At 28.1% G+C, this 21,646-nt stretch overlaps 1 protein-coding gene across 4 annotated transcripts in view; it reads right to left on the minus strand.

The window, feature by feature from the left end:
- Positions 1 to 21,646, minus strand: part of LOC142323945 (uncharacterized) — a 284,249-nt gene that overhangs the window by 30,317 nt on the left and 232,286 nt on the right. For all 4 annotated transcript variants that reach the window (XR_012756182.1, XR_012756183.1, XM_075364345.1 and 1 more), the window contains 4 exons: positions 18,085 to 18,200; positions 12,051 to 12,186; positions 6,176 to 6,256; positions 5,533 to 5,733 (listed from right to left, as the gene is read on the minus strand). Coding sequence is in view for 2 of the 4 variants with exons in the window: in XM_075364345.1 (XP_075220460.1) it covers positions 5,533 to 5,733; positions 6,176 to 6,256; positions 12,051 to 12,186; positions 18,085 to 18,200 (534 nt within the window). In the remaining 2 variants the exon portion in view is untranslated. The remainder of the gene's footprint in view (positions 1 to 5,532; positions 5,734 to 6,175; positions 6,257 to 12,050; positions 12,187 to 18,084; positions 18,201 to 21,646) is intronic.

The following is a 21,646-nucleotide window of genomic DNA, read 5'->3' on the forward strand; positions in this document are numbered from 1 at the left end:
AGTATTTAATCACCTCTTTCTTTGTTGATAAAGAAAGAGGGTGCACTTACTACTGCACCCTTAAATACAGTAGTTATTTTTATGTTTAATATTTTCATGAATTTAATGCATTTATTTTAATGTTATTTCATGTGTGTTGTGTTTTAAATAATTCATATAAGCTTTAATAAAGCTGTAATTATTTAATTGAGATGCCTCACCCCGAAATCCCAAAAAACATATCAAATCGTAAAATCTTTTGAAATATATTTTATGATGGAAATAAGAATCGAAAAAGTAGATATTTGAATATTGATACACTTGATAATGCAGATTCTAACGTCCGGATAATGTAAAATTCTTTCTTATTCACTACACTACTTTTATTATTTATAACTTATTCAGTACATTACATTGTTATCTGCTATTCTCACATGGCGTCGTAAGCTTTCTTTATAGAATTTACAGTGTTCAGTAAGTAAATAGAGTGAACTACAATGGATGAAAAAAAAAATCTGCTGGACCTGAAATGTATATGTAAAAATTGTGAATTTACATTTATTACTCTTATTGAATTCTCTCAGTCTGTTGATAATGTGAGACAATTTTTTTACAATCATGGCATTTTGCTGAAACACAGACAATGTCCATCGTGTAATAATGAAATGAATCTAAATGAAGATCGATACATTTTCTGTTGTAGAAAACGCCTCCGTGTACTTAACAAACATATGAAATATGAAAGTAAGTAAACAATGAAAACCCACCGGGTTGGTCTAGTGGTTAACGCGTCTTCCCAAATCAGCTGATTTGGAAGTCGAGAGTTACAGTGTTCAAGTCCTAGTAAAGCTAGTTATTTTTACATGGATTTGAATACTAGATCGTGGATACCGGTGTTCTTTGGTGGTTGGGTTTCAATTAACCACACATTTCAGGTATGGTCGAACTGAGAATGTACAAGACTACACTTCATTCACACTCATACATATCATCCTCATTCATCCTCTGAAGAATTATCTAAACGGTAGTTACCGGAGGCTAAACAGGAAAAAGAAAAGAAATATGAAAGTAAACAGTGTAATGTAGCAATTTCGCAATATGCCGATACATGGTTAGCCACCGCTAGGTTAGAATTACCTGTTATTTTATGTTTCTCCATAATATGATGTGCAGCAATAAAGTCACCTGGGCAAAATATGTTGTGTAGTGAGCTAAATTTTTCGTCTAGTACTGTGGTAGATTGGAGCAATTATTTTAGGGAAATTTGTTTTGAATATTTATGTACTAATTTGAAAAAGGTTGGAGGAGTAGGCAAAGTTGTAGAAATCGATGAAGCCAAAATCGGTAAATGAAAATATAATCGCGGCAGATTATAAATGGAAATTGGATATTTGGTGGAATACGAGACACACAAGAAGTTTTCACGGCTCCAGTACCAACACGTGATAAGGAAACTTTGCTCTGCATTATAAAGGACTTCCAACACTTAACTGTGAAACATACATACAATTTTATAGATTTGGACATGGGCACATACGCAAACAATTGAACGTCAATGGAAGGAAGTAAGAAACAATGTACCGTGTTATGAAAATTCTAAGCACCATTTCCACGGACATATGGCCGAATTTTTATTTAAAAGGAAGTATTGTGATTATAAAACATAATTTCACCATTTATGGCGAATTATAAGTGAGATACACATTGATTCAGCAAATCGCATGTCTGATGATTCTGCAGAAGTATCATTGCAATCTGATTCAGATTAACAATTTCTAATTTATTTTCATGTTTATATCTTTAAATATAATGTTTCACTATGATGTAAGTATTTTTTTTCGATTTTCATTGTGTTATTTGTATCACTATGTAAATTTTTATTAATTTTCTATTTTCCGACACCCAAAATACATCATTAAATGAATAAATATATTCATTTTGAATGAATTTGATATGTTTTTTTGGATTTAGGGGTGAGGCACCTCAACTAAATAATTACTAATAAATCTATTTTTTCTTCTCATATAATTTATGTTTTTATAATTTATCTTTTAATGACATGATCTATATTATATACAAACTAATTTAATGGTACAATTAATTACATTAATTTAGTTAATAAGATACATATTAATCAGAGAAAAGATTTATTTAGTACAAATACAGCAACTGAATAAAGGATCCAAAACAATTTTCACATAATTAGAAGAACATTTCCATGGCTTGATGACATTCATCAACATTCTTCGACTATTTATAGTGAAAATTAGCTTACAATTAGATAAATATTGTGTAATTTTAAACTTAAACCGAGTTTACTGCAATCAATTTCAAATTTCTCAATATTTTTCAACACAGTATTGTTTTGGATATTAAAGACAAAAAATATTTTTAAATATATCTACCAATATTCATTTAATAGTAAATCATCTTTACAGATTCATTCTTCTGTAGTTCTATTTTATGTTGTTACCTTTTAATATTTAATTAAAATAGTTAATGTATTATCAAAGATAACACTGTTGAGAAAATAATCATTTCTGGCTAACTTTTTGTCAGTATTTACTCTGTGGTAGTCACAATGGAGTTCCTACTGCAGGACTGATGACATTTCTTAATAGCAAGTGTACCTTTATTTTGAATATATTTTAATAATACGATGCATTTTGACTTAACTGACATTTTTTACTATCAAATAACAACTGATTCTTCTGTAGGATGATAACAATTAAAGACCAGATTATACATTGCAATAAGGTTAATGTTCAATACTAAGCCCATGATTATATTATTCTACAAAGAATATATTATTCTTTCAAGTCAAAAAATTTGTTGCAATGTAAATCATTTAATACAATAAAAACAGATAAAAAAGAGTGTTAGAAGAAAATAATTTAAATGATTTCAATATTTTGGAAGTTTCTAAGTTCAAACCAAAACAAATTGTATGAAATATAAACAAAGGATACTTTTCTTTAACATGATAATGTTGTGTTCTACTTTATAGGTAGCACCAAGGCTTTACATCTGCAATTCAAGTCGAAGATATTTACCTTCCACAACTAAAGTCTAGATGATGTCAAGTGATACCATGCAGTACTAAAAGGGCCATTCAGATCGTTCTCACCCTGACACAGTGGTGGCACAAATATGACCAAATGACTATGATATTTGTCAAGTATGATCCTCTAAACAGTATGCTGTGAAGTTTTAGACAGATGTATTAGTTGCTTGTTTGTGGCAATTGAGTAATGCAAACAAATTTTGTAACTTTCTGAAAAATAGATAAAATTGAAGTTCAAACCATTTTAAAGTGTTTTGCTTAAAAAGTTTAAAACCTGATGGACACACAAAACGATTAGATTTTACTTAAAGGATTGTTCTCTTTCATTTTTGACAGTAAAAAAGTGAACGCTGAATTTAAATGTGGTTATACATCCAATCAAGATAATGAATGCTCAGGATGACCAAAACCCACTACTGACAAAATCCCACAAAAATCCACAATGCCTTATTAAATGATCTCTAAAAGAAGGTATGAGAACTTGCTGATATGGCACACATCTCAATAGCCCAGTCCACTATATTACATGATGTTTTGGGTATGAAAAACCTTTCTGCTCAATGAGTGCCATGTTTTGACAAAAAACGCATTCAATTGAACGCTTTGCTCTCTTGAGTGTTAAAATTTATTTAAATGCAATTTCGCTGAGTTCTTCAATGTTTAATAACACTAAATAGAACATGGATTCACCTTTACATGCCAGGTACCGAACAGTGAATGGGAATAGGTGAAAGAACACCAAAGAAAGTAAAAATGGTTTCATCTGCAGGAAAAGTTAAGGATATGATTTTTTGCATTTTTGTGGTGCGATGCTAATAGGCTACCTGTAAAAAGACAGAACCATCACTGAAGAGTATGCAATTCAGTACTGGAACTGGTGAAGAGTGCTGTTCAAGCTAAATGTCCACATTTGTTCAAAAAGGAAGTTTCTTTTTCCATGCTAATGCACCTGTGCACATGTCTCAGATTATTGCTGCAAAACTCCATGACCTATTCTTTGAGATGCTTCTACATGCATTCACTGGTTTGACTCCAAGCAATTACTTTCTCTTTACAAACCTAGGAAATGGCTCACTGGATGAAGATTGACTTCAAACAATGTGGCCAAAGCTGAGATAACCACTTATTTTAAGAGTTGGACAAATCAGATTATAATGAGGGTAATAAAAAATTGGAAAGTCGTCATTTTAAATTAATTAAATTTCAAGAACTATGTTAGAAAATAAAATAAAAACTTCTGAAAATCTTCTTTTTTTTTCAGCCCAAGAACATTCTGAGTGGCCCTTGCATGAAACCAAGAGAAACATACAGATGCCACTTATACTAACTGGTTGGATCAGTTGGTAGTGGTGTTCTTTAACCAGGGTATCTGAAAGCTGGTATTGGGGTATGCCAAATGCCAGAATATGAGTTGCAACTATATTTATAATGATGTCACATAAGTAGGAAACTATCTTTTCTATAATTTTTTTTCATACCGATTTCATAAAGTGTAGAAAAAGGTTTTGTGATAAAAAAACATTTATTTAGTCAAATAAACTTAACTGTATGGCAGAAATTGTAATAAAACTAGTGTAGTAAATTTTATCTAAATTAAATGCTCATATACCTTAAGTCAATTGTCATCCTAAATTAAAATTTTTTATCCTGTAACAGTTTATCCATTAACAATCACTATTTTTTAAATTTTATGATTATTGTTAAGTGTTGATTTATTTCATGATTTTCATGAAATATAATGCACTTGCATTTGATGCACTTATAAATGCTTATAAGTGCATCAAATTTGTTCATAAAACATGATTATAAATAAATATTTATTTTCTACTTTTAATTATTTTTTTCTGGGGCAATAGGTGTTTACTGAGGAATTTTTTTTTCTAATAAGTTTGTTGCAATCTATTCAACTATTGAATAAGCAACCCCCTGCCAAGGACCAGTGAGATAAGGATGATATGTATGACATGTATAAGTGAGGTTTAGTCTTGCGCTAACTCAGGCTGACCATTTTTTTACTGAGGAAATGTTATGATTATTTCTTATTTATAAATTTATTATTTTCATTTAAGATTCTTTTGTTAAAATTTTTCTGAACTTAAATTATGTCATCTAACTTAATATTACTATACTTATTTACTAATTTTTGTTGTTTATATTATATATTGTAAAACTTGTTTTTTCTATATCTAAAAATATTACTGAATCAATTTTTGTACAATATGTTTTTTTTAAATGGTTTTTGGGATTTTCGACTCACATCTACATTGAATTTTAATAAATAAATGTTATTAAAGCACTACAAAAGTACAGAATCTCTAAAGAGAGTATTAATGGTAGAAAAATAAACTAGATTAGTAAACATACAACATGAAAGATAATTTAGATTACATGCACTTTTCATTAAAGAAAAAACAAAATAGTAACGAGCAAAATATAAAAAGAAAAAATTACAGAATTTTGAATAAAGATACAATCAAAGAAAAAAATACCTGTGGAGGTTGATTTGTTCCTCTATTATCAGCCATCATAAGTTGAGGAGGAGGAGGTTTTTTGCTCATACCATTCATCTGTTGTTGTGGTGATGGAGCTGGAACAGGTGGTGAAGGGAGACCAGCAGGGGGAGAGTAACCACTGTAACCACCTCCATATCCTCCATAACCACCATACATGTTATCTGATTCACTTGCACCCTATATGAATAATAAATTAATAAGAAAAAACAATACAATTAAACAAACTTCATATTCAAAATTAAATTTTTCTTCTAAATATTAAAATGGAAAAAAGAAATGAAATGGGTATGGACTTAATATAACAGAAAAAGAGGCAAAAGGACAGGGAAAAGATAGAGAACAATTAATGGAAAAGTTGAAGAAAGGTACCAGTTGCTGGAGAGATTTTACTAGAATATGAAAAGGATGGTAAGGAACAAAGAACAAATTACATGGAGAAAAAAAAACATTTAAGAATATCTATTTCAACACACCCAGCGCTGAGAATTGAACATTTTATCTTCTAATTTAAAATTAATGAGTTTTATACCATATTAGTACTTAAACTATCACAAATAGCTAAATAAAAAAAAACAAAAAAACTATCAGTAACTAAATAATGTTGGAATAATTTACTAACCTTTGAAACAAGACTTGCTCGGTAAGCAGCTAATGCTTTAAGGTAATCCTTTTTTGCAGCTTCAGTCTTTTTCTTGTACACCTAAAAAAAGAAAGAAAAAACATAATTAAAATATTATCCTATTTTAAAACTTAAAGATAGTATACAACTTAGATTTAATGTCATAGAATATCATTTATTTACTCATAAAATAAGTACAGCTGAACCTGAACATAGTGAAATTTATGAGGAAACAAAAGAATAAGTAAAATCCATAATTTATTTTTTCTATTATACAATAAAACTGCAAAATTACTATTTTTTTTTTAATGTGTATTTAACTTTTACCTTCAGGAAATAAACTTTTAAGTTATTAATACTTCTATTTGATTTTCATCTCTAAGTTGTAGGGCTCTGAATTTTGAATATTTTAACCATGTTATGTAGGTTATCCAAACAGTAAGAACTGCTTGCGCATTGCATACATGCAGTTATACTCACAACAATGGGTCAAGGTCAGCTGCTCTCAGTTTTTCTGCTAGCACAGAAATTTCATTGCTGTATGGTGAAATGGAGTGATTTTGCATATGTTTATAATGAATAAAAAAAACTGAAAATCCTGCCGACCGAGAGGTATATCAATGGTCATATGTTTTTTGAAAGCGCAGGTGTGCTTGTGAAATTCCTGTGGAATTCCTGTGGGAATTCATTGTCAAATTACTGCCGTATATGGCAACAGTGTAATGAATGAAGGAAACATTAAGGAAATGGTGTTATTTATTAAAGGCAGGGAGAATATCTATCTGTTCATAATCAGCAGTGCTTGGGAGACTCTATTCTAAAACTTAACAGCCGAAGAAGCAGATTGACAGACACGTTAAAGAGTACCAGCGCTTTATGTTAGACGAACTTAGTGATAAATTTTCTGTTTGTTCATAGTCTGTTACATAAGTGGTTAAACTTATCACAAATCAGCTGATTTTGAAGTTGAGAGTTCTAAGGTTTAAATCCTTGTAAAGGCAATTACTTTTATATGGATTTGAATACTAGATCATGATACCGGTGTTCTTTAGTGGTTAGATTTCAATTAACCATACATCTCATCTCAGGAATGGTTGACCTGAGATTGTACAAGACTGCACTTCATTTACATTCATAGATATCATCCTCACTCATTCTCTGAAGTAATACCTTACAGTGGTTTCAGAGGCTAAAGAGAAAAAAAGAAGTCTCTGTTATATGAAAGTGATGATGACATCAAGACAGCTGTTCATTAATGGCTTAATAGACCTGTGGCAAACTTCTTTGACGAAGATATATAAAAACTTGTGCCATGATCTGACAAATGCTTGACCTTAGGAGGTGATTATGTGTAAAAATAGCTTAAAAATATAGATTATGAAGCACAAAGTTAAAATAAATGCAATAAATCTGTTATAAAACAAAAATAGTTTTTACTTTCTGGGTGACCCTCATTCAGAATAACGTGGTATATATGAGACTGAATTAGGTGCTGGTCTTTTCCAGACTCTGATGGAGTCACACCTGCAACAGTCCTGCTGTCAACCTAACAACCTAAGTATGTCTGTGCCTGTCAGGCTACATATTTGATATATGTAGCTGTTACGTAATATAAAAAAGAACTGTTTAAAAACCAAAGGAAACCTATCAAGTAAACTTATTATTTTTTCATATTTTTAGCATTACCTAATATAAATTTTCTCAAAAAAGAGAAATACTTTTTAAATTAAAAAATGAAGGAAAAAACAATATTTTTTACTTTTTACATGACAATGAATTTTTTCACTGTCATTCAGTCTATCTATCTTTTTAAATCATATATAATAACCAGATATTACTTTACTACATAGGTTATTAATAATGTATTATCAATTTATAATAGATATTTATTAATGATAATGTTTGTGAAATTTTCAGCTGATATGTTATTTTTCTAATTCATCATTATTGATTAATTAATGCATATATTTATGGGTTTGTTTATTTTACTAATTTTTGAAATGAAAAATCAATCCATTTTTTTCTGCATTTGCGGACTGATACAGCTCAACTCTTAAACATCTGTTCATCCATGAATATTTATTTTATGAGCCATGCTACTGTTGAAGGGCTACTTATTTATTTTTGTTTCAGTTTTGTGTTACTTCCAGAATTTTGAACAGTGATTATTTATACTGAAACCAGTTAACACAGAAAACTGAGCTAACTTAATCTAAAACCAAAATGAAATATTTAATTACTTAAACAGTTGTGAAACAAATTGGAAACAAAATCTCATCTTTTGGATTGTTATGCTCAACAGTACAGTAATATCTGTCCAACACATGGTCCAGACTAGATGGTTCCACACACATTAGTAAGATGAGTTAAATGGAAAATAGTTCAGCCAGAAGAAAAAACATACCAATGCATTTCTTTGTTTTTTGGGTGAAATAACACATTTAAGAACAAAGTGTGCTGTATTTTAAAACAATTATCTTAGTTTTTTGTGTTAAAAGGGTTTTAGTATTCTATTTACTTAATTAAATTTTTGTATTTGTTGATTTTAATGCCGTAGAATTTCATATTGTTCAAAAGTGTTGAATTTATAAGTTTTTATACATTTAATTTATTTTTAGAAATTATAAATATTGCTTAAAATATCTTTATACATGTTCCATTTCTACTACTGGTCATGAAAACAGATTCTGTTATTTTGTGAAATATCTTGCATACAACCGCTATGTCAATGTTGAATGTATAACCTGGCCACACAAATTATGATTTATTTTATAAATTCATCAATATGCTCTTTGTGTTCACTCTTTAGTATTACATACATATGAATAACTTCAATTTTTTCTTTTTAATTAAAATTTATTTTTCTGTTGTGTTATTATTTCATGTTTATGAAATGCAAAGATCAATACAGTGATTATGATGAATAGTTAGAACAAACTGCTGGTGTGTCAAAGGTAAAACAAACAAAGTGGTGCAAGAACATAAAATTACTAAGACTCAATAGGCAAGTGTATTACTTGCTCAACTTGGAATTATTGTAGAAAGTAGCCCTTCATATCATGCATATATCATTGAGAGACACAAGGAAGAAAGAATGTCTTCATATATACTTCACATTTCTTTACATTATTTACATCTTTTCAGTTATTCTTTTATACTTTTGAATACATTCCACCATCATCCTTCATTCTCTTCCCTACTTCCTCTTCGTCATCATCTTCTTCTTGCACCCTATGTGTGTGCAACATTCTCAAGTGAAAAGCTTTAGAAAATGCTCAAGTTCCTTTATTACCATGTGAATAAGGAATGACTTCAAATAGATTACCATTCCTTTCGAAAAAAAAAGTAGAGGGGGTGAAAACAGTGAAATAGAAGAGGGGAAAAATCCTCCTCTTTCCATTTCCATAGCAGCTATCTGCACTATCTGTTGCTTATTTCATCTTCAGCATCTACCTCATCCATACTCCCCCTTCAACCTCCTACATATCCAGTCTACAACACGTACAAAAAATATACTATACACACTTAGAAACGATCCTTCTGAATCTTTGATTATATCTTACATTGAAATTTCTTCAGAAGGTGCATTCAACCTCCAACTCCTACTGTACTTCTTTACCCTAAGCATTCCCTGTTTTACATTTTCTCAATTTCTTTTTTTTTTAACAATTCACCCCTTCTTAGTTCTGCTGCTGCACACCACTTTTCATGAGATACCTATTCAACTTTTTTCTCAATGGCAATCTTCTAAAATTATTTTCATAAATAAGATGAAAAGAAGTGATATTTTTCCATTACAATGAACTACTATATAAAATATAACTACATACATAAAATATAAGTTCTCTTATTTCCATTAATATATGATAAAATACTTACTATATAATATTTATTAATGTTTAAGTAAAAAATAAAAATGAAAATTATCCAATCAATCTATCTACATCGCTTATTTATTCATGGTTTAATACATTTTTTGTTTTAATAGGTTATGCCTAAGCAAAAATGTCAGTAGAAGTTTCAAATATTTAAAAGCATATTTTTTCATCTAAACAGAAATAATAAAAGTGTTGTATATCTGTCATACCACACAAACTCTCATTATATTATAAGTTTAAAAATATGACTATGATAAACTATATTAAAGTACTGGGTATCCAATAACTACTTGAACAACTTTGATATTGGAGTTAATAAATAATTTATTAAGATACAAAAACGGGTTGTATGAATTTAGAAACATTAAAACTGAAAGTTTTTTTTTTAGCTGTAATCAAAGACATTCATGTGTGCACTATTAGTAACTTGTAACCAATACCCAACTGGTAACCAATTTCAAGTCATATTTGTTGCAACATATTCACATCTTGAGTTTGAATGCGTTAATAATCCTCTACTTACGGGCATCAATATTCACTACACGAGTTTAGTTTACATTATCCTTGATGAAACCTTATAGGAAAAAATCACATGAGTTATATCCGGTGATCGAGGTGGCCAAACAATCAGTCCATCACATTCATTCAGGCAATTTGGGAATGTGTTGTTGAGGGATTCACATACTAATAAACCCCAATGTGGCAACAATCTATCTTGTTGGAATATGATTTCAAGTTGTAACTCTTCAAGCTGAGTGTAAACAAATCCTTCTAACCAGTCCAGATAGACATTCACATTAATAATGTTTCCGGAAAGAATTAACTGTTTCACAATCACACGATTGCGAAGCAGTCTGGACAAAATATTAATTTTTCGGCTATCTCTAATATATTCAAGTGTAACACGTAGGTTCTCTGATCCCCATATTCAAACATTCTAACTGTTCACTTTTCCAGACATGTGAAATGTAGTCTTGTCTGAAAACATAACTTTTTCATGGTAACAATCATCATTCAGAGAGCCCAACCATTCAGTAATAGGACTATTACTTTTTTTCTAATAAGACAACAAAGTTCAGATAATTCTCAAACAAGCAGTTACATTATATTTTAAATAATACACTCGTTGGAAATCTTATTATATTAATAGTGATTGCTATTATGGAATAACTATATTAATGATTGTCCACTAAAAATAAACAATTATTGATGGAGTTATCATGTAACAGTTATAGATAAAGAACATGCAAATTCTTGTATCATTGTATACCAGAAAAATATCAAACTTAAACTGATCCAATTGGAAAGAAATGGCAGAATCCAAATGGCATTAAAATGACACAAATGTGTAGCTCTACTAAAAGTTATAATGACTCATAAATTAGTAGAATTTGTTCTTTAAAAGATTCTCAGAAAATGTCTAAATTAAACAACACCAAATTAAATCAACTAATATATCATAAATTCTCTATCATGTACAATATGGATATTTTTTTTTGGATACTTTCTCACTATTAAAATAGTTACAAAACTGTTTATAGAATTAAAGAAAAAGCTGTTTCCCAAATCTATACTAATGATGAATTGAAAATGTATGTAAATAGGTTTTTGTGTAATAAGGGTTAACCTTAGTCCTATTTGTTTATAATTAAACTTTTATATATGTAAAATGTAAAGAAATACAATTCATACGATACAATTTAAACTGCTTTCATAAGCCCCTATGTATTATTGTGGCTTATACTTCTGAAAAACCTCTTCCCCCACAATCTAAAATAATCTAAAAATACAAAACTTATTAAATATATTAAATAAAATTTGTTTACACACACAATGCCTTCTATTCTACAGATAAATTCTTTCCTTTTATTATTTTATAATCTGATGTATAAGCATTTAATGACTAAGGTTAAAGATTTTTTGGTTTTATTTTTTTCTTTCTTTAAAATCTCAAGGATAAAAGAAAAAAAAACAAATCTGAAAAATGTTATACCTACATTTTTATGTTCAGCATCAAGAGCATCCCACATTGAGGCAACAATTTTTGAAACTTCCCCAAAACTAGCATTTGGATTTTGTCCTTTAATAGCAGCTTGAGTATCTCTAAAGAAAAGAGCATATGCTGACACAGGCCTGAAAAGAAATTAACACTATGAATTTAGCATATGAGTTAAATACTATTAATAAATACTTTTACTATATACAAGTTATTTTATTATAAAAAAATTTTTGCGTTCTGATAGGAAGTCACAATGTTCCTTTATACATGGAAGAACATCTCTTATTGATTTCTCATGATCTCAGTTCTTGAAATAAAAATTTATGTTTTTTCTTTCTTTTTTTGCTGTTGTAAGCTTTTTAAATTAGTCTTTCAACACAGTAAACAAGTAAAACTTGAAGTTTGGCCAGTATTACTGTTATTTTTGTTAATAACAGAGTAATAATAACACTGAAAAAAATCCTTTCCACTTCGATATAACAAATATTTTAATTAATTCTTTAACATTCCATCTTTATGTTAAAGATATTTTGATTTGTATTCAGGTAATAAAAACAAAACAGACACTACCTAGTTGTTTTAGATGGTAGGAGAGGGAAATAACTAACACCTCATTGGATCAGCATTTCACCTTTATCTTTTTTGTGCAACACTCCATACAGGAAATAAAGTCCTCAGATAAATTTATAGACAGAAAAACACTCCAATAGATTTCACTGGTGAAATAGCTGCTCCGATACTGAGTATGGTCCCTCCTTTTTTGTAAATGGAACAAGTGTAATGACACCAATCGATTTCCATGTTATATATCCAGAGATGAATAGATTAAGAATAAAAAAGGGTGTAATAACAGAAAAACTGAAAATTCCAAAGAGATTGGTACAGTTTAACATCTTGTCCCAGATAAGATATAACTGACCATATATAATTTACCTCTTGTACTCTATAGCTTCAATAAATAATATTTTATAAAGCATGTTAAAATGCATTAGTGTTTTTAAAATGTACTTTACGTCTTTATGTAATGATCCTATATTTGCACAGAGCAGATCACACAATCACACTTTGAAATTTTTAATTATTTTATTTTTACAACTTTATAACATGTTCTGTTTCTTTTGATTGATTTATTTGCTTTTAGTTATTAAAAATCTTAAAATTTATAACTGACATTTTTATTTTTTTAATTCTATATGAGACGCATTCTAATTTTGATAACTCTTATTGATATGAATTATTAAAATTATCTTTTTCTTAACTAAGAATATCTCTAATGTTATATTGTAATTACAATCAGATTTGTAATATTGTAACAGTTTAACACCAATAACTAGGCAGACTAGACGAACAGACAGACAGACAGTATTAAAAAGACAGTATAGAGGCTGAATATATATATATATATATATATATATATATATATATATATATTCAGCCTATATACACAGGTAAAGCTTTCAGTGACTCGCTTATCATTAATTCTTCAACTTTTTCAATAGATTGTAAACTGAAATTTGGCTTAATTATTCTTATTAGATTTTCTTTTTTAATAAATATAAATAAAAACTATTTTTATTAACAACCCTTGAATGCCAAGACTAGAAGAGCTGAAAACCTGAAACCTAGCAGGGATGTCCCCATTAGGCAGGAAGATAAAAACACTAAAAGGGGATTTTTACTTCATCAATTTCCAAAGGATGTAAAAATGGCGCAAACTAATTTTTTCAACATTAACATATTTCACAGCAAATTAGTTACAATGTAAAAATTTATCAGGATATTTATTTCAACAATAATTAAGAGTATTATTTAATCCAAGCTTATAAATTTTCCTTACAACTATCCCTAAAACATTTAAATAGGATTAATAGTGTTCCCAAATTTGCACTTATCACGTGAATGTGCTCTTTACAGAAACTTACTTCTATGAAAATACATTTCAGGATTTTTCTCTAAATCATCCCTTAACTGAATTCAGTTCTAAAAGTAATTCAAATTCAATATTACTGACCAAAAGAATTGGGGCTTTTTTTTAACCCATCCCCAATCCTAAAAGGCAAAAATGACATAAGCATGAATTTCTAAAGTATTGAAAAAAAAAACTGGTAGATTCTATCTATAAAATCCAAAGGAATATATGTTGGTTTTCCCCTTTAAGCTGTTATTAAGAGAAACAAACTGGAGACAGGGGTTCACATTCTCAGTTTATATACTGAAAGTGCTGGATACATTTAACAAAAACATTATGTTAAGAATAAAACTGAATATTAGATAGACATTTATATATTCCATTCATTGATAAAAGTTCAAATTTTACTTTACTGTACAAAAATTGCCTATTGATTTTCATGTAAAAAAAATGCTTAATTGGCATTGAAATTATAAAGATATACAAAAAAGGGTTTTCAAGAATTCAGTATTTGTCCATGTGAGTTTAGCTAGCAAAAAATAAAAGTGTGGGAATAATTTAAATAGTATAAATAAAATCTCTTAATTTCATCACACTTTCAGAATAAAAAACCAATTTCTAAGTAAAAATATAATAAAATGTAAATAATTAATTTACTTATTTTTTTAAAAACAGAATAATTCTGTCTAGACTGAAATTCAGTGTAACACTAATAACTTATGCTTGGTTAAATAGCTTTCATTATTTTATCTAATTATTATTATAATTATAATGTTATATCAGAACTTATTTATGAACATTTACAAGAAAAAATGTTAATTACTAATTAAAATTATTAATTAAAAGAGAAACTTTATAAAGAAAAATTATTCTTTTTGTTTTGCCTGACTTCATTTTAAAATTAAATTAAGTTTTTTTTTCATTTTTCAGTAATATATTACAAGATATAATTATGTGTTTTAATTTATTTTTTAAAAGGTTAAAATAATAATAATAATAAAAATTCTTTTTGTGTATCCTGACAAAAAATATCTTAATTAAAATTTAATGGAGTAGAATATATATATTTTTACTCCAATTATATAGCATAATATGAAATAAAATTACATTCAAACAAAAGATTACTCTAAAATAAATTAAATTATGTTTTTCTTTTTCATTTTCATTTTTGAGAAGACAGAATGTAATTTAATAATAAAAAATACAAGTTGTATATATTTCGTTGCTGCTAAAATAAAACATTTTTTCTCCTTTCTATTTGAATTAAATTTATTGTTCCAGTATAATAAAAAAAAAAGCTGGGAGAAAAGGAAATTCAATGAAATATTTCTATTGTCAGATATATTAGAATGGGTATGGGTTATGGATGTGGGAGATGATGAAGGAAGAATTGGTGGAGCAAAGGGAGGTTATGAAAGAGAAAGAGAGGAGGTAAAAGGGGAGGCTTAATACGATATACTGGAAGACATCTTGTATGTAGTTGTGGAATAGGCAAAGGGGTAGAAAAGAAGGATGAGGAGGAAGAGAGGGATGAAGTAATATTTCCTCTCCCTTCCCCTTTTCTAACAAGCTACACCAACAACAACATGGAAACAAATCAATAAAACATGCAGATGCCATGCCTCCATTTGAAATGTAACTTTATATATTTCCTCCCTTATACCCCTGTGAACCCCCTTCTATATTTTCATTCCCCCAAAAGCCTTCTTTATCACCCCCACTTTTATCTATTCAAAGTCATGTACAGCACTTAAAGAAAGGGGGAGAATGATGGCTTCTCTAAATATGGTATGACACAAAATTGGAAATTCATGTCAGAATAATTGTTACAAGGAACATGTTTTGACTTTGTCAAAATATCTTTCGTCTACTCATTTCTTTCATCTTCATATTTTTTTAGGATAACAAATAATGATAAACTTAGAGCAGGAAGCCAGAAGAAAGAACATTGAGGAGAGAGGGCAAATAGGTATAAAGATAAAAAACTTTTTTCTTTTAAAAACTTAAAAAATTTACAAGAATACATTTCCATTTTACATATTTTTTTTTTTTTACAACTGTAAAGAAGTATATATATTATAATTCTTTTATATACTTTTCAAGATCTCGGAATCATCGACCAAGATTGCTTAATTTATATTCTAGAAAAGTATTTTTTGAAAAAAAGGAGAAAAAACATTATATCTTTTGCTCAATATTACTATTTTTTTTGTTTTTAAAAATATATTTAACATAAGTTATTCAAGTAATATATTACTGAATAATAAAATACTTTTATCAAACATGATTGTAAAAAAATCTAAAAGAATAAAATAAAAACGGCATGTAAGCAAAATATGAGTAAGTTCAACGGTATTCTTAAATTAACATATCTTCTGCAAACATTTATGTCATAATTCAACATTCATGACTTACAAATCTCAAGTATAAAAAAAAATTTTTCTCCCTTTATAGAGGGAGGGGTCTATAAATGGAGAAATTTTTTTTTCATATGGGAATTGTGTTATATTATTCAGTTAAATTTTTTACAGAGTAAGTATTTTTGGTAATGATGATCACTTAACATGAGTTAATAGAATACATTCTGCTTCATTTATGATGTCATTTTGCTAAATTATGTGCAAAATTCAAAAAGTCATGTATCTGGTATTACATTTACACCACCAGATGCTTCTGGAATTTAATTATGGTAGCAATCAATTAGTTTACTGTTTATGAAATAAACTTTTTAAAAGAAATAAAACTAATTTAAAAAACAATCTAGAACATAAAAAAGTTCTCATTATTTAAATTTTGTATTTTAGAACCTGGCATCAAACAAAAACCCATGTAACTAAGGATTTATTTGGCGCTCACTTCAAAAAGTTAAATCTAAAGGAAAAGAATAAAACATGTTTTACATTTTATGACACTTTTTTAAAGCTTATTATATATATGTTTTTAGTTTTATTTAAAATATGAATAGACCCACAAATAATGAAACAAGCAATTCACAGGAAAAAAAAGGCAAAAATCTATTATCTCAATAAAATTAAAAAAAGGATGCAGGACATTATTCCAAAAGAAAACTAAGATTACAGAGAGATTACTATGCATAAAAGACTCTTTTATGCATATGCAATTCTTTTATTATGCATATTACTCTTTCAAAAGACTCTTTTATGCATGTAACATTTATTTTTCTTTGCAAAGTTTTCTATTTATTTTTTTATTTTTTTTGTTTTTGGTGCAAAAGTACTTTGAATAACATCATGGTATATGTCATTGCACTACAATAATAACTATTAAGAAATAACAAAAAATATCTTAAATTACCTATGTTTTATATGAAATCTGAAAAAAAATTTTCTTAAAATTTTCGTAGCTTCAATTATCTATGTAATATTTCGTTAAAAAAAGGAAATTTCCACTTCAGTTAACAGGAAAATACTTGTAACAGGACCGCCAGACCAACTTACTTCACAAAATAAAAATAAAACAATCATCAAAATCAATCTTATGTGGGAAGGGCATGGAGCTTAAAAATATATATATATATGGGTTAAACTGAATCACCATCTAAATTTTTATCAGTTAAAAATAAATATAATCACCAATTTATTACTTTTAATCCTTGTAAATAATATTTTACATAATAATATTAAAAGATATTTTGACGTTGCATATATAACAATTTTAGAATACAATCTTTAATATCAAATTAATAAACGAACCTTAATACCTTTATTATAAATGAACCTTGAGAATTTGAAAATTGATAAAGAATCATTCTTAATGCTGATCTGACAATTAGAGAGACATAAAACTTTACTTTTAAAACAATTTGAATTAATTTTGTTAGATATCTTATTGTTTATTCAAAAATAAAAATTTTATTCTGTATTAATATTACTACTATTTAATTCATATGTATTATTTCACATTATTATTTAATATATATAATTTGAATAAAGAAATGACTTAAAACCTTTTTCTTTGTTTGTGTAGGATATGCATTAAAACTCTTAATTTAATTATTATATTAAATTATTTTAATTAAATTATTATATGTTAAATATAATATATATTATGTTAAATTATTCTGTATTAAATTATTTTATTACGGAAACATTTCTTTTCTTACTTTTGTGGTTCATTAGGGTCTCGTTTCTTCTTCTTTTTTTGCGGTTTTGGTTTTTTCTGAACTTTTCCAAGATTAACATCAGCTGGTTCAGGGGATGGCCGTTTCATACCAACCATCTATTAAAAAACACAAAACATTTTAATTATTCAAAGAATTGTTCATTTTTAAAAAAAATATGTGATCAAACTACCTAATTAACTACAATAAAAAAAAAAAAAAAACGTGATATGATACAGGATACTAGGATGGAAATCAATATTACTTACTTGTAAGTCATACATATAATATATACATATAATACATATAAGTCATACATATAATACAACAGATAATATGAAAATTCTTATAGTTACAAAATATCCTTTATAGATTATGAATGCAATATTTGGTATAAAATTTACTTGTTTGTGACCAAATGAATCCGTGACTAAGAAAAGTAATATTTCAGTGTTATTTATAATTTCTTGATTTCTTATAATGTCTTATTTTTCTTTCATATTAATTTTATCAAATAGCTTCTCTTCTTAGTAAATGAACTAATAAATTAGATTCCATATTTTCAACTGTATAAAAACATTCTCTATTCCTCTCTGATCAATGAGTAAATTTTTACTTTATTTGTTCAAGAAATTTTCTCCATCACTAGTTTCTTTTCAAGTAGCAATAAACTTCTCTTTTCTCTTGTTTATGTTTCCCTCTTATAAAGAAGCATATGTAAAAAAAAAAATCATTAGATGGAAAGCTATTCAAAACTTTTTTCAAATCTAAAATGAATACAATTTTTATCATTCATTTTCAAAAACAGATTTTAAACTATTCTTTTGATAGCAATAAACACAAAAAAATATATTCAACTTTGAAGTGAATGGTAGTTTCTATTCCAGTGGCAAAAAACAATTATTTTGTCTTAATTATTAATTTTGACTAAGTTACTGTAAGATATGATGCCTTAGTTTTGTGTAGTCTTGGTTCTTTATTATCATGGATACTAATATCCATATTTAACATTTTTTCTCACAAAATCTTCAAGATTTCTGCAGCCCAGTTTTATTCTTCTTCTATGGCTAATGATCATAATCCAGTACCTACGTATGATCAAAAATATATAATACAGTTATTTTCAGATAATTCACTTCCTCAGCCTGAAAAGATCTTTTAATTCCACACGTGTATGATTTTTTTTCACTTATTTAGTCACCTAACAAGATGTCATAGTTTCTTCTAATAAAATATGTCTATATTGCATTCAATTTATTTCTGTCTCTGTTGCTAAGTTCACATACCTCTGCTAAGAGACAAAAGAATAAATTAAATTCAACTTATGAATATATGTTACATATCATAAACAAATGATTGTATTTTTCTTAAAAATGGTGTAGTAGCCATTTTCAAGAATCTACGCCAACCTTATAAAGGAAAATAAGGAATGAAGCGATTCTGTGTTGCCTTCTTCATAGAACTGTATACACTGTTGCATATCATTAAGCAAAGCCTATTGAAATGTGGCTAATATTCAGCTGTAAAGTGACACCTTCATTCTGTTGATACAGGGACTGGTTCTACTCTGAACATCATTGCTTTGTTCAAGCCATCTTCTCCATCCATTACTTTAGTTACTTTTCAAATAGCTATAATCTTCTCTTCTATCTTTTCTATATGGAAGAAAGCAAGTCTTGCTTGCACCCCCAGGTATTTTATGTATATTAAAGCCATAAGAAAGACTGGGCTAGGCGGTATAAAGCAACAAATTAATCCTAGAACTTGTAGCTGTAAGATTTTTGAGTTCTGTTTCTTAAACAGTGCTGTCAGAAACAAGACACTTGCATATTTGCTTATAATAATTAAAATCTCAATCACTAATTTACATCTGACTGTCTCGATTTTACAGGATTTTTTTTCTTTTGTATGTTGAAATTTTTTTATGTTATTGTTATTAAATAATCATCATTATCATTTATTTTATTATTAATAAATAATATACATACATACTTATGAATTCAGCATGAAAAAATCCTACTTTTGTGGATTTTATTCTTGTAATATTTTGTAAACAACTTTAGCTACGTTAAAAATATATACACACACACACACACACACACACACACACACACACACACACACACACACACACACATGCACGCAAGTATATGTATACAAGGTTTGATCGGAAAGTTTTAAGAATGGGCTTGTAATTTCAAAATGGCAGTACTTATAGGATATTGTGATGGATCTTCTTCAAAGTAGTCCCCTTCTGAGGGAGGTTGCAGAAGCACAGCAATTTGGAATTTGGCCAAAAATTCTACGATTGAGAATTCACAATGAGCTGGTGCATTGTCATGGTGGAGGAACTAATTCTTGTCTCACTAGAGTGCAGGTCTTTTCTTCCATACATTTTTGCACAAGTGCTGAAGGACACTTTTATAGTATTCCTGGTTGACTGTCTGCCCCCAGAAGGTAAATTTGTGATGCATGATATTTGTGATGAATTTGGCTTTCTTCATAGAATTGAAGAAAGCTAAAACGTTATCTTCACATGTAATCAACCTTATTGTGCTTTTTTTTTTTTGGTGGTGAACTTTGACCCTTCCACTGATTTTGACTCAAACCCATGATTCGTTGCTTGTAATTACCCTATTTAACAAATCTTGGCCAGTTTCAGCAGATTAATTAATTCTTAGACACTTCAAGTTGGTGTCTTAAGACACTTCAAGAATCTTCACTCACCAGAATGCCACTCTGTACTGAACAAAGATAATGGAATTATTTTTTCAAGATGTTTCAAGGACAAAAGAAGCTTTCCCTTCTACACTCACAGGCAAACCTACCCCCTCCTATTGAGCAGCGGCAGCATCTGTTTTAAAACTTTCCAATCACACCTTGTATAGGAAAAAACTTTTCTTTTTTTCTGTTTTACAAAAAAATACTCCAATGGGGAATAACAATTTTTTTTTGGATATTGCAATGATTCTCTATATATTTTTCAAAACAAAATTATATATAATATGATGCATTTATCTGAAGACTTCAACACAAAAAATGTTTTGAAGTATACAAAAAAAAAATGCAATAAAATAGTTTGCTATTATAGAAGTACAAGGAGTACTTTGTAATTACTCCCTGAGTAATTTGTTAATCATATAAGTGATAGAAATCACTTATATGATTAACAAATTTGTAAATGCTGAGAAGCAGTACATTGTAAATAATATCTCGAATCAAGAGAATCAAATTAATTTTTGATTAAATTTCATCAAGTAAATTAAGCTATATAAAATATTGTTTACATAACATTTAAATTAATAAAAGAATTTTAAATATTTACTTTATTTAATTTCTTTAAAATATCTTAACCAGAATTAGATAAATATATATATATATTGGAAGAAGAAAGGGAAAAGCTATTGACAAAGTATTTACAGAAATTATTTGAGTAGTATAATAAAATATTGAACAAGTTTTATTTAAAATATAAATAAATGAAATGATATTTATGGCATTAATACATATGGATGAATTCTAAGCAACCCTTCTATAAACTATTCCAAAACTAGTGAATGCGTAA

Source organism: Lycorma delicatula, chromosome 4, assembly GCF_047948215.1.
Source record: "Lycorma delicatula isolate Av1 chromosome 4, ASM4794821v1, whole genome shotgun sequence".
NCBI classification, from domain to species: Eukaryota; Metazoa; Arthropoda; class Insecta; order Hemiptera; family Fulgoridae; genus Lycorma; species Lycorma delicatula.